The following is a 14055-nucleotide window of genomic DNA, read 5'->3' as shown; positions in this document are numbered from 1 at the left end:
ATATTGAATGTTTGGCCTTTTGAAATGTTAGTCTTGATTTGAAAATTCCAAAATATTTTTTCGAAAAGATCGGAAAATTTCACAAATGTTTCATATATTAACATTGAAAATCGAACCATTAGTTGCTATGATATTGAAGATAGAAAATGGTGGGTTGTTTGGGTGAGACTTAAAAACATAAATTTTCCTGTTTTTAAACCTTTGCATTGCAATATCTCAGCAACTAAAGGTCGTATAAACAAAGTCCGAATAAGCAAAATATAGAGAATTTTCTCAGCTTTTCAAAAATATTTTTTCAAAACTGGACAAACATGTGCACTAATTTAAAAATGAAAACTGCGACTATTTTCAAAAAGTCACTTAAATATGGCTATAACTTGAAAACGGTGCACTTTATCAAAATTTCACTGAAGTACTTTTGCAAATTTGATTTTACATCAAAAATGAAGTTGAAAAATTTTGCGACCAAAATTTCGATTTTTGAAAAATCAGTATTGATTAAAAATTCATAACTCGGTCAATGATTTTTGCACAACCTGAAATTTCTGAAAAGTTGGCATTTTATGTCCCCTAAAACATATCAAAAATAAAAAATAAAAATAGTGTTTTTTTGTAAATCAAGTTTTAGTGATAAAAGTTAAATAAAAAATCACCAATTTTTTTACCGTGTATCATTTTTTCAGTGTAGTCCGTATCTATACCTACAACTTTGCCGAAGACACCAAATCGATCAAAAATTCCTTCAAAAGATACAGATTTTGAATTTTCATACATCATTTTTGTATGGACAGCTGCCAAATTTGTATGGAAAATTATATGGACTAACTAATGATGCAAAATGGCTTCTTTGGGCATACCGAAGCCACCAAAAAAGTTTCAGTCGGATTAAAAAATACAAAAAAAATCGAATGACCGAAATCCTAGAGAACTGCTCCTTTGTTAAAACCTTGTTAGGAGTTAGGGAAAATGACATTTCATACGTCTTCATGCGTTTGAAATTATGGAGATGGTTGTCAAAAATGGTGATGATGATATGATAGATATTGGAGGTAATTGAAATAATTTCAAACCTTATTTCTCGAAATTGGTGGCTCAAATTCAGCTGCGGTTAAAATTTTATTGATGATTGTAGGGGAGATAGAGCCAAAAAAATCAACTCGCTTCATCAAAAATCATTATTTTGTAATCATAGTTTTTAATGTTAAAAAATATTGTATTGCAAATCTTTGCAAAAAATGTTCAAATTATGTTTGAACTTCTGTTCCTATGCTAACGATGTCACAAATTCATCATAATTGTGTGTTTTCATCAAATTTATGATTTTTCATTTTTTTCTGCCAAGATGGCGGTCAATCATATTCAATCAGAGCACGCGTTTAGCGCCATATTTATGCACTGCTTTTTGGCCGCGATAAATGCTCTATAAGGCTTTCTAGTTAGAAATTTACCAACACATTCAAAGTATGTTTACATGACAGCTGGACGTTTGTTTGCATCAGGTTTCCTATCTCTTTCTAGCAAATTTTTTTTGTCAAGCGACTTCTAGCTGGTTTATTTGACTGACTGCCCGATATGTCAGCCAACATACTTCGCAGGGCTGTGACAGCTACAGCTCGATCATTGTTTGCATCAGGACACTGTGACGAGGAGTTCTTCATTTTTGAGTTAAATTATATTTTTTTCACTGGGCCTAGAAAGCCTTATTAGGAGCTTATGGTTTTAAGTGAGCTTATTGCATGCCTAATGGCACTTGACAGCTACAACACCCTTGGTTTTAACAAAGCATGCGATAAAACCGTTTGGCAAGGCATTGCCATCTGGTTTTCAAGCCTCTATTAAAACTTTCATAAAACCTTATTGAAAGCCAGTCGGCTTTTATTTTCACCCGGTTTTATGTCCGAGGCATAAAACCTTGTTAGAACCTATTAATTAGCTCTTGCTTGTTGGTTGCGGTGAATGCACAAATTAAACTATTAAGCAATCAAGATGCTACAATAAAACCTTAATAAAACTTGGTGGTGGCTAGTTGGTTTAAAAATGTTACTTGGGTTACCTATTAACTGTCCAAAATCCTCCAAAAGCCTAACAGCAATAACAACTGGTTCGACTCGGTTGCAATCAAGTCCGAACAAGATCAACTGAAGAGAACTGTCAAACTGTTTGCGTCGACGATAATCGACGTCGAATTGAGGTAAATCGATGGAAAAACAATGTCGGGCATGTTGAGTGTTTGTCGCACATTTGTCGTCCTTTCGACCAATCGATATCGAAACGGTAAAATCACAACCGTGCGACAACTCGTACGGCGTGCGACATTTTTCAAACAGGGATTGAACGCGCAACATGGAGTTAAAATTTCTGTCAAGCTGTTGTGAAGTTTTTCATGACAGCAGTGAAAGTTTCACTTCATGTTACCGGCTCACATCTCTCTTTTTAATTTCTCGATGCTGTAGAGCGAATAATTTAGATTTGTTTAGACTATCGAGAAATTAAAAGTGCAACATGGAGTTAAACTTTCTGTCAAGCTGCTGTAAAGTTTACCATGACAGTTGCGAAAGTTTAACTCCATGTTACCTGCTCACATCTCTCTTTTTTAATTTCTCGCTAATAAGATGCAAAATGCGCAATACCGGCTCACATCTCTTTTTTTAAATTTTTCTATTTAAGCAGAGGGATCTGGGACGGGACGGCTGGATAGAATCCTGAGTTTATGTTCCATCATTTTACGGTGGATTCGTTCATAAGGAGCTGCCGGATATAAATCACTAGAAATGGTTGGCAAATCAAAGATGACTCGAGGTCACGCTCGAGGTAAATGATACGATACGATCACGACGAGTCAAAAAATGTTCACTTCTTCAACTTGTAATGTGTTTTTTTTTATATGAATGATTTTTAATTTTCATTTGGATATGAAAAATGCAATATGATTTAAATGCGTTTTCATACTTCAATCTTAAAAAATCCTAAAAAGCCTGCAAGTCATTAAATGGGAGGGGAGATTTTTTCTTAGATCTGCTCCTGTCGTTGTCCTGTTACGCAAAGAAAGTAAATAAATCTTTCCCAGTTCCCCAAAGAGGAGCACACTTGAAGAGCATCGGGGCCGGCATTTACAAAGCGAATTCAGCGGCAATTTTTACTCAACTAATTCGCAATTCGCAATTCGCAATTTTCAGTGTAAGAACGGGCCTTGACCGATCTTACGCACCAGGTTCCCGACGAACACGCACTGCCCTTACACCTACATCTCACCCATGCTCTGAGTCAGTACGAGCAACACGCTAGAACACGCTTTGAGTGTTTGTGCCAGGCATGCACACCTTCTTTTCCGGTTACGCATTTTAACTCGGCCGGGGGTGGTACATTACGTAGGGTTTGATGTAAGTATAAGCGCCTAACCATTTATAGTGTGCCTATCAACGTTCATTAAAGCAAAAACTGTTATATTTTTAGTTTGAATTCAAAAACTAGTTGTTATTTACTGTGTATTGTTTTCTCCTGAAAGCTTCCCTATTGTTGAGTCGTGTTTATCTGTTGCTATTTCTTTTGTCGCGGGGTTTTGTTACAATATTTTGGTCCTAAGCATTTTAGAAAAGTTTTTCAAAATTACAATAGTAATATTTGTGTTAATCTTTTAATCATTCCATAAATTGAGTAAGGGCTCGAACCTCACTTGCTCAAGGAAAAGGTGAAGTTTTAAAACAATGGACAGTGTTCCGTCTAACGTCGGAGTTTTGCCCCTCCCGCGCAACCAGAAATCCCGACGCCCATGCGCTAACGGCGCAGCCGTTTGACAGCAGATGAAGGAGAGAAAATACCGCGTGTGACAAGCGACGCGGCCAGCATCAACAGAAGTATCCGATCGACCGACCGAGTCGGACGCGCTCGACGCGCGTCATCCGAGCAGCAGCAGCAGAGTGAAAACCGCGATCAGAAGAGAGAAAGTGTTTGTGGGAGAAATATAGTTTTAGTTTAAGAAACATTCCAGTGGTTTTCTTTCTGGACAAATCCGATACAGTCCACTATTTTGATTTGGCCAGTCGTGGCAAAATACCCCAAACCAGTGCGAACAGACAGTGAAGGCAATATACTATGTAAAGAATCAATAGTAAAAGAAAGATAGTAATTTATGAAGTAGATAAAGAAATTAACAATAGTTAATAAATAGAGGTAACAAACAAGCTTAGATGGTATTGAGGGCAATTTACAGGAAAGATGAGAAATTATTCAAATAGATAAATAAAGAAAAGGCACATGACAAACAAAATTGACATCGCTGCCAAATTAAGGGAAAGCAGACAGTGTTACAGCAGCATCAATTGGTAAAATAGAGTGGAAAAGAGTTGAGAAATAAGAAAATCAAATAAGTAAAATCGAAATCAAATAGAGGATAGTAAACAGAAGCCGTTTTAGAAAATCAGTGAAACAAAATAAACAGAAGATAGCTGTTAGCTGAAATGGAAAGAAGAGAAACCCCGTTCTGCGATGCTCAGGTACATCCACAGCAGTTGACTCAACATACTGCGAATCAAAACAATACCGTCTACAATCACAAATTACTTCCCTTTCCCACATTGACGCGCCCCTTTCTTCTAGCAGTCACTACTCTGACCCTCGCTGGTCAAAGGTTTACGAGTCGTTTCCACAGGCCACCAGCTAGGTTACACCTTGTTATCATGATGACTAAACCAAGCCAACGTGGAGGTAAGAAAATAGGACACTTGCAAGGAACCAGAGCCATGCTGTTTTATCCAAACAGCACTACGGATGTAGTTGGGCTCCTTCCGGGATGTTCCTCGCCTGGGTGTCAACCGACGAGTATCATCAGTATCATGCACCCTTGGCCTGCAGCAATTTTTACTCAACTAATGTTAACTAAAGTTAACATTCCATAGGTCGCACGACCTAAGGTGGCAGAATCTAAAGAAATGGCTGGCAAAAATTTAAATTTGTACCAATTCGTTCACTTCAAAGAGCAAAAACTTTGTTTTTCAATTTGTGGAAACATGTTGAAATGAAAAGGTGCGAAAAAATCAAATAGGCTATACTGTGGCCATTTTTTTCGTTTGCTTTTTAAATCCAGTTCGACGTTGTTCCGTCACGCCACATTTTAATTTCACGGGAAGCACGGGTTTAATATTGTTCAATCTAGATGACATTTTTATGTAACGCCCAAAAAATTTAAAATAGTTTTAAATGGGCAAAAGAATCGTCAGTTCATGAAATGTATTGTTTTTTAAAATGAAATGTTGATAAGTCAACATTCGGTGTACGATAGAAATAAATGCCTTTCAATTGAAAATATTTTAATTAATCTATTAATGCAATTTACAATTATTTGTGAAATTGATTTGATTTTTTTTATTTTTTTCAGCTCAAATTACAATACTTCTCATTTTCTTCTCATAAGAAAGGACTGGTTTAGGTTGACAGAAGCGGCCATGTTGAAAGTGGTTTAGTTTGACAATAGGTTTTTTTTTCTCTTTGTTTATCCCATCCCAGAGAGGGATAAGCGTGCCGCAGCCAACTGTGATAGGGCGTCCTCAGAATACTAATGCTAAAAAAAACAAGTAAGGTTTTCTTGATATATCGTAAGTTTATTCGTAACCAAACAACTACTTGTAGGAAAACCTAAGCGATCAACATACTTTTCCAGAAGCGACACTATTTTCAGTTATTTAGAAGCATCTATGATTAATAATATGTTCTCACATTTCACATTTTGTTGCTCGTTTATTGTGATTATTGTACAATACTCATAAACAACAGATATTTTACATCATCTTTATTATAGTTTTGATTAACATTTAAATATTGAGTTGCGTCCATGCTGCATTGGCGCACATTATAACATAGGTATATATGCATATCTTACATGAATATCATCATTAAGTTTTTCGTTAGCAATGAATATCGTGAATACATGAACTTATTTATTCAATAGTCATTGTGGGAATTCATGTGAAGTTTTGTTTTGTTCAACATCTACATAGTTATTGCATTTTAATATTTATGCCCGGATTTGCTGCTTATTGTTTTTAGAGTGCTCCGAATGGGTCCAGCTGAATGTTTGCCGCGCTAGCCGGGGGTTGCGTGGGCTGTGGCAGCGGAGATTGACCAATGACACCGTGCGGCTGCGACTGTTGCATAACCATGCCAGCAGGTTGTGGAGATCCCATCATCGGATTCATCATGGGCCTGATTTGGGGCATTCCCTGCTGTAAAAATAATAGTAATAAAATATAAATATGTTTGTACATTTTTGTAAAAGCATAAAGTGCAAAACCAAAAACTGTATGAATTGAGAACAAAATCTTGTTTTGAACTCTGAAGATCTTAAAGCTTTCACCATAGTAAAATGAAATAAGGAAAAATATTGGTCTAATTTTAAATAATCTAAACAATTCTTTACGAACAGTTTTGGCTTCGTCTCTATAGTTTTCAAAAGAGTCTCGAAGCAGTAGGGTAGAGTAGTCATCAATGAGACACGGGGAAATGGCTCTCACAAGACATAGTTTCAACCAAACAGGCTCATATTTGGGGGAAAGGTGTGTCTACTAGATACACGTCTGCCATAATAGTGGCTTTGGTTATGGCCGCTCCCTTGCAAAGTTATTCATACATGTTTGATTCTGAGGTGTAAAAGTAAATTTTGCCTAAAAATTACATTTTCGTTCATAGGCTACCATTAACACAAAAACTAATTTCTCCAAATTTCTTTCGTCATTTCACAGGGCATGAGTTGGGTTACAATTTCCTTTTATTAGGTTTGACAAAAATTTAGAATATACCCAGGATCCAAGGCTGTCACATTGTTCCCCACTCTTTTCTGCCCATGGGTAACAATGAGACACTTTGATTTTTCTTCATTAAACTTTTCAAAATCTATGGAAATGTTTCAAAACATGAGTTGGAAGTGATTTTTGGCATATTTATTGAGTTTGAACTTCATTTGAGCAAACATATAAAGTTATTTCGTAAATTATATGGATTTTACCAAATTTAAATACTTTTTAGTATAACTTTTGTTAATTGAAGTTTCATGTTGACAAAATTGGTTGAAAATGTTTAAAGCAAGTCTCCTGCAATGGAACAATATAAAAACATGATGTTTTACTAGAAAAGTATTGATTTTCGTAGAGTGTCTCATTGTTCCCCACCTGTCTCATTGTTCCTGCCAAGTGCGTCTACAATGAGACAGTTGAATAACTCTGGCTGTAGACGTCAGATCGATCTCATATTTTGGTCAATGTTAGAACACATTAAAAGAAAGTAAATGCAACAAAAAGCTCGTGAAAACATGCTGATGAAAAAAATACAAAAATCGTGGAAAGTTAAAAACCAAAAGTGTCTCATTGATGACTACACTACCCTAATTGCTTTTTGTTAGAAAATAAAGCAATAGTTTTGGTAGAAACAAATGATTCTAGAGAAAAGTTAGTATGATATCAACACTTAATTAACAAACAAACACACACACACACATACATACCGCTACACGGTTATTGTTATATTAATTACACTTACCTGCAACATGTACGTTGGTACTACGGGGTAAGAAGTGTGAATAATTGGTTGAATAGTGCTAGGAGCAGGGCAAACTGTCATACCTTGCGCCTTTTGTCAATGTTGATGTAGATTCATTGTAAAGTAAATTGTTGAATATAATACAAAAGAATAACAACCGAAAAAGAAAAAAAAACAAAAGAAAAAAGAATGAAACCATAGACTCTACCGCCTTAGGATCTATTCATCTATTCAGTTAACAAAATTCATCAAGCAACATGTTCCAATCGATCCGAAAGTTTTCACCGAGAAAAAGCAAAACCAAGAGAAAGAACTCGATAAAGAGAAAAAAACAGGCAATAAGCAGTCATCAAACTGTGCATGTAACTGCATCTAAAGACAGAATATTCAAAGTACACTTAAACACCAATCTTTGTAAATTTATATTATTTACATTCATAAACTAGTTTAACATAGGCTTACAGTACTTACCATTGGTTTGTATCCCGATTGATTTGTCGCCGGCTGTGGCTGAGGAGACCAACCAACCGATCCAGGTTTTGTTGTGTTTTTGGGAGAATTCCACTGAACATTTCTGTAGTTGAGGGAGAGCCAAAACAAACACATTTGCGGACATTAGAACGCACTTAGGCGAGTATGAGCTTTAAAAATGATAGATTTTCTGATTACAGCCAATACAGCCCAAAACTTTTGCAATCAATAGGGTGTCCCAAAAAAAAGGATGTTGTAGGGCATGCCCATAGGACTCTCATGTCTAGTGTCAATTATTATTCTGTATTCATATTGATCCACGAAGCTGCCATTTTTTGTTATTTTATTTGGAGCTTAGAATTCTAATCTTTTTCTTAAAAAAATTGCAAAAACCCGATTTATACAAAATAACTAACATATGCATAAATGGATAAATGTACGAACTGTGCTGAAAAAATCTTCTATCCCGCGACATCGCGTTTTATGACAACCTATTGTACAACTGTTATTACACAAAAATTAACGCGACTTACTTGATTTGCGCCGATGACGTTTTATTGATAGATAAGCTTTCTGCCAGCGATGCCAATGAGCTATCTAAATCTCCTGTGAGCACCTTTCCTGGCTGTTGAGCAGTTGTTGCTAACGGTGCGCTTTCTCCTGCAAATGAAAATGTTCATGAGTCATTTCTACCCTTTCCTTTGCTCTTCGCCGATTGGTCCTGAATAATGTTTTTTGTGTTTAAAAAATACCTACAACTAGAAAGGTGGTGTTACGGAATCCGTAACAAAAAAAAGAGGCTTGTTCCAAAACCTGAATATTTCACAACTGCTGGTTATTTGAAATTTGTTGGAACCTTTCAGTTTTTAGAACTAGCCTCTTTCTCTGTTACGAATTCCGTAACATTTTGATTTTTTCGTTTAGTGCCTCTTATCGCTTATCTGTCCGGAAGCCCAAAGTCAATGATATCATGCATGGACATGTAGCAATCAGGAACTGTGCGACCACCTGTCTGTATCGTGCTACAGGTATCTTGAGTGGTAGGAGACGGATGCTTGCAACACACAGTGTGGTTTGGTCACCTTAATGAAAGATCGACAACGATCTGAATTGTGTTCCTGGGAGAATGCACTCGTAAGATCTATCGTAGCTTTCACCGTAATCTAATTTTTACCATGCTTGATCGGATCGCGGCCTACTAGTCTAGTGAGGACAATTGAACATATCCGTCTACTTCGACTGATCTGGCCTATTGCGATCGGCCAAAATTGTGTTCGTGCCGTCGCAGGCATTTTCTCTTGAGACTTCCTGCTTGCGATGTTTTGTCGGGGGGATTGTCAGGTTTCTGCTTACTCTCGTTGAAGCCGAAGTCAAGTACAGCCAGCTTTAAAGCGAATCGATCGTACAGCCGATCACCCGTGCGCACGGATGCGCTTAGGGTGCCCACAGGAAAAATATATATCAGAATCTGTCATAGAAGATATTCTCACTTCTCTGGCAACTTCAGAGCCAGTTACATCACAGTTCTTTGTGCTCCGCGAAAAATCCGTTTTCACGTTGCGATCGTACCGTCAAGTCGCGAGTTAGTGTGTCCGCGATGCGGAAAGGCGCTTCGACCCACCGCAACCCGTTTTTAAACTCGGGCCATTCGCGGAACTCGTCTCCCGGACGAGTGACAAAATGTTCCACATCGAACAACCAAACAAGCCAATCTGCCATCTTGTCTGCACTTGATGGATTAGACTCCACCAAACTTCATCCTCTGTACCAGCCCAGAAGTCCAGTGCAAACCAGATCCAAGAAAAATCTGGACATCCCGCGCCGGTTCCAGGTAATCCAGCCACAGCCTCCAGCAGCAGCGCTTCAGCAACGATCCCAACCAGCAACACGTTCGACGCACTCTCAATTGGTTCGGATGACGAAAACGACGACAACGACCTTGAAGTCCAGTCACCCGAAAATTCAACGCCAGCCAAACAAAAGGCTAGCCGTCTGCCGCCAATACACATTGTTGGTATGGATATACCTTCAACAATAACAGTGCTCAATAAAGCCGGTGTTCAACTGAGCGACACTGTCCAGTATCTGCTCAAGCTGACAAAAACCTCTGTTCAGCTGATGGCAAAAACTAAAGATGTTTTTTCTGCGGTGCTATCAGCGCTGAAGAAAAACAACATTAATTTCTTCACCTACAACGTGGCTGAAGACAATCCTACCAAGATCGTCTTACAAGGACTGCCAGAAATCAGCATCCCAGATCTGAAGGAGGAACTGGAGCTAATTAATATTACCCCCCGGGACATCAAGCTACTTCACAAATCCAACGAAAATGATTACGCGCTCTACCTTCTCTACTTCACCAAGGGAACGGTGAAACTGCAAGACCTACGCAAGGTGAAATCCATCTTCCATGTTGTTGTCTCGTGGAGATATTTCACTAGGCGGCCTACGGACGCGGCCCAATGTCACCGGTGCCAGCGATTCGGGCATGGTTCTCGGAACTGTAATCTTCCGCCAAAATACGTAAAATGTGGGGAGTCCCATTTTACCGACAAGTGCTCGTTGCCGCAGAGAGCGAACCTCGGAGTTGGGAACAATGCAGAGGTTCACAAACTGCTTGTCAAATGTGTGAACTGTAAAGGTAATCACACAGCAAATTACCGTGGGTGCACCGCCAGGAAGGAATACCTCGAGAAGCTGGAGAACAACAAAAAGAAGAAACCAGCCAACTCAACGCAAAAATCTGCCAGTTCATCGGCTGCAGCTCAAGTCAACCAGGGATCTGCTGGGAAACCAAATCCACCCGGGTTTCGGACGTACGCTAACGTCACTGCTGGAAACACAGCACAGGACGGGTAGCTGATGGTGATCTCTTCACGATCACGGAATTTCTCGCCCTCGCGAGAGAAATGTTTACTCGCCTTCGTGGTTGCCGAAATAAGGAGCAACAGTTCATAGCCTTAGGGGAACTTATGACGAAATACGTGTACTCAGCCTGAGTTTTACAACTGTGATTTAACATTTAAGCTTCCTTCTCCTATCCCCCATCTTTAACAAGTGAAGTAGGTTTTTTGCTTGATTTCCCTGCTTTTGTTTATTCTTTGCTCCTATTTATAAAATCGCATATTTAATTTTCTAAGCAATAATTCATAGCTGTAAGGAAATCCAAAGCTCTATTTTGTCAACAAATTGAACTCATTGTACATTGCTAACTGGTGAAATAAAAATTGAATTGAATTGAATTGAATTGAAGATATTCGCAATTCGCAATTTTCAGTGTAAGAACGGGCCTTGACCGATCTTATGCACTAGGTTCCCGACGAACACGCACTGCCCTTACACCTACATCTCACCCTTGCTCTGAGTCAGTACGAGCAACACGCTAGAACACGCTTTGAGTGTTCGTGCCAGGCATGCACACCTTCTTTTCCGGTTACGCATTTTAACTCGGCCGGGGGTGGTACATTACGTAGGGTTTGATGTAAGTATAAGCACCTAACCATTTAAAGTGTGCCTATCAATTTTCATTAAAGCAAAAACTGTTTTATTTTTAGTTTGAATTCAAAAACTTATTGTTATTTTACTGTGTATTGTTTTCTCCTAAAATCTTCCCTAATGTTGAATCGTGTTTATCTGTTGCTATTTTTTTTGTCGCGGTGTTTTGTTACAATTTTTGGTCCTAAGCATGTTATAAAAGTTTGCCAAAAATACAATAGTAATATTTGTGTTAATCCTTTAACCATTCCATAAATTGAGTAAGGGCTCATACCTCACTTGTTTGAAAAAAGGGTGAAGATTGAAAACAATAGACAGTAAAAGAGAATTTATTTTATAAAAATCAAGTATCAATAGTAAGAGAATGATGAGCGTATTTTGAAGAATAAAAATGAGAAGCTAGATGTATTAGATGTAAAATTAGACAATAGTTAATAAATAGAGATACAAAACAAGCTTAGATTATAGTAATGATAATTTATAGGACAGATAAAGAATTATTTAAATAAATAAATTCGCAATAAAATCAAAAAAGATTAGTCGAATGATAAATAGACTTGATATTACAAGTACATTAAGGAAAAGTATATTTTTAAGGAAGAAAAAAAAAACAAAACAAAGTCTGTTACAGCAGTACCAATTGATAGAAAAGAGTGGAAATGCTTTGAGAGATAAGAGAATCAAAAGTTAGTTAAATTAAAATCAAATGTTGGATATTAAATAGAAGAATCAGTGAAGAATTGGGAATCAGAAGAGCAAAATAAAAATAGGAGATAGGTGGTAGCTGAGAATGAAGAGAAGAGAAACCCCGTTGTGCGATGTTTCAAGTACATCCTCAGCAGTTGACTCAACATACTGCGAATCAAAACGATACCGTCTACAATCACAAATTACTTCCCTTTCCCACATTGTCGCGCCCCTTTCTTTTAGCCGTCTCGACTCTGACCCGCGGTGGTCAAAGGTTTACGATCCGTTTCCATAGGCCACCAGCTAGGTCATCATGAAAACCAAGCCAACGTGGAGGTAAGAAAATAGGACACTCGCAAGGAACCAGAGCTATACTGTTCTGATCAAGATAATTCGGATGATCTAACAGAACTACGGATGTAGTTAGTTACGCTCCTTCCAGGATGTTCCTTACGTGGACGTCAACCGAAGAGCACGCAACAAGGTCAGTGCCATTGCATGCTCTTAGGTATCAATCCTTGGCCTGCAGAATCTGTCATAGAAGATATGCTACAAACAATGTTACCTTTTATAACAGATTTTGCAGCAAGGCCATAGATAGTGCGTCCATCCCGGGAATTCCCGGGACAAAAATCCCGGGATTTTTCCAAAACCGGGAATTCCCGAATCCCGGGATTTTCTATAATTTGTCCCGGGAATTCCCGAAATTGAAAAAAAATCATATTTTGGTCTGGAAATTCAGATTTGGTTCTGAAATTAGTAGAACAATAAAATGAATTAAAATTTGTATTAAGAAAATCTCAGCATTAAATTGGCTTTTTTGGAAAAAATATTATAATTTTAATTAACAGGTGCCTAGTGTATTAAATTTTTTCTCTATTATTTTTTTTAAAGACTGGATATATTTACGTATTTATAATCAAAAACCGGCATCTTGGGCAAATAAGTACAAATGTAACGAATAAATACAGCTATTAAAGCAAAAAATAATTGCATGACGTTTTGGATGACTTCGGTTAAAACAGGAACAGAACAAAAAAAATGTACTTCCAAATGTATTGTTCTAAAATCTCCTGTACATATTTAGACTGTAATTCTGATTTTCCCTCGGTTGGCGGTAGTAACTTGAAGATAATTTGTAAAATATGTTTTATATAGAACAATGAATTCAAAACTTATCTAAAATTTTATATTGACTGTTATTTACTGTCGTTTTTTTTGTTTTTTAGACATATAAAATAAATTTTTTAAGCTGTTTTAGTCATATCATATAAAAATATATATAAAAGAAAAAAATATTAAAAGAATTCCAAAGTTTTTTTTTAAATAGGTTTTATAAACACATGGAAGACAAAAGCTTATTGGACCTTTTTAAAAAAAAAACTTGTCGTCTTTGTTTAGATTGAAGTGAAAGGATTATCACCATTTGATATTATTATACTAATTCTATGAATTTAAGCTTGAAAACATAACAAATATAATGAAACATAGATTTTATTACTGATTCAAAAATTTCCCGGGATCCCGGGAATTCCCGGGATTCCAAAAATATTTTTCCCGTTTCCCGGGAAATTCAAAACCCGGGAAAATTGGACGCCCTAGCCATAGATCAGGTTTGTAGACAAAATGATGCGACCACCGTTTGGGTTAAGCATGGTGTTTTGAAGAACTTCTTTTGATAGACTAGAGTTCACATCTAGCTTGCCTAGTTAATTAATGGATCACGCTGTATTTATACAGAAAATTTACTTACCGAGTGCATCTTTATTTCCAAAAACTGACGTAAAGTTGTTTTCTGAAACAAATGTATCGGTCAAATTAGCTGCAACCGGTGCTGGCTGTGATCCCATTGCAACTGGTGTACTATTGAAGCCT

The 14055-nt window shown here is 37.3% G+C and overlaps 1 protein-coding gene across 3 annotated transcripts in view; it reads right to left on the bottom strand.

The window, feature by feature from the left end:
* Positions 1–5576: 5576 nt before the first annotated feature.
* The window catches only part of LOC6045493 (phosphatidylinositol-binding clathrin assembly protein LAP), a 47852-nt gene continuing 39373 nt past the window's right edge, over positions 5577–14055 (bottom strand). For 2 of the 3 annotated variants that reach the window (XM_038254252.1, XM_038254253.1), the window contains exons 10-14: positions 13934–14053; positions 8532–8658; positions 7999–8101; positions 7528–7617; positions 5577–6218 (exon numbers count right to left, since the gene is read on the bottom strand). In XM_038254252.1, the coding sequence (XP_038110180.1) occupies positions 6039–6218; positions 7528–7617; positions 7999–8101; positions 8532–8658; positions 13934–14053 (620 nt within the window). In that variant the 3' untranslated portion in view covers positions 5577–6038. The remainder of the gene's footprint in view (positions 6219–7527; positions 7618–7998; positions 8102–8531; positions 8659–13933; positions 14054–14055) is intronic. The other variant, XM_038254254.1, reaches the window with a different exon arrangement.

The sequence above is a fragment of the Culex quinquefasciatus genome, chromosome 2, assembly GCF_015732765.1.
Source record: "Culex quinquefasciatus strain JHB chromosome 2, VPISU_Cqui_1.0_pri_paternal, whole genome shotgun sequence".
NCBI lineage: Eukaryota > Metazoa > Arthropoda > Insecta > Diptera > Culicidae > Culex > Culex quinquefasciatus.
Note: the sequence above shows the minus strand (reverse complement) of the source record. Positions and strands in the feature narration are given on the sequence as shown.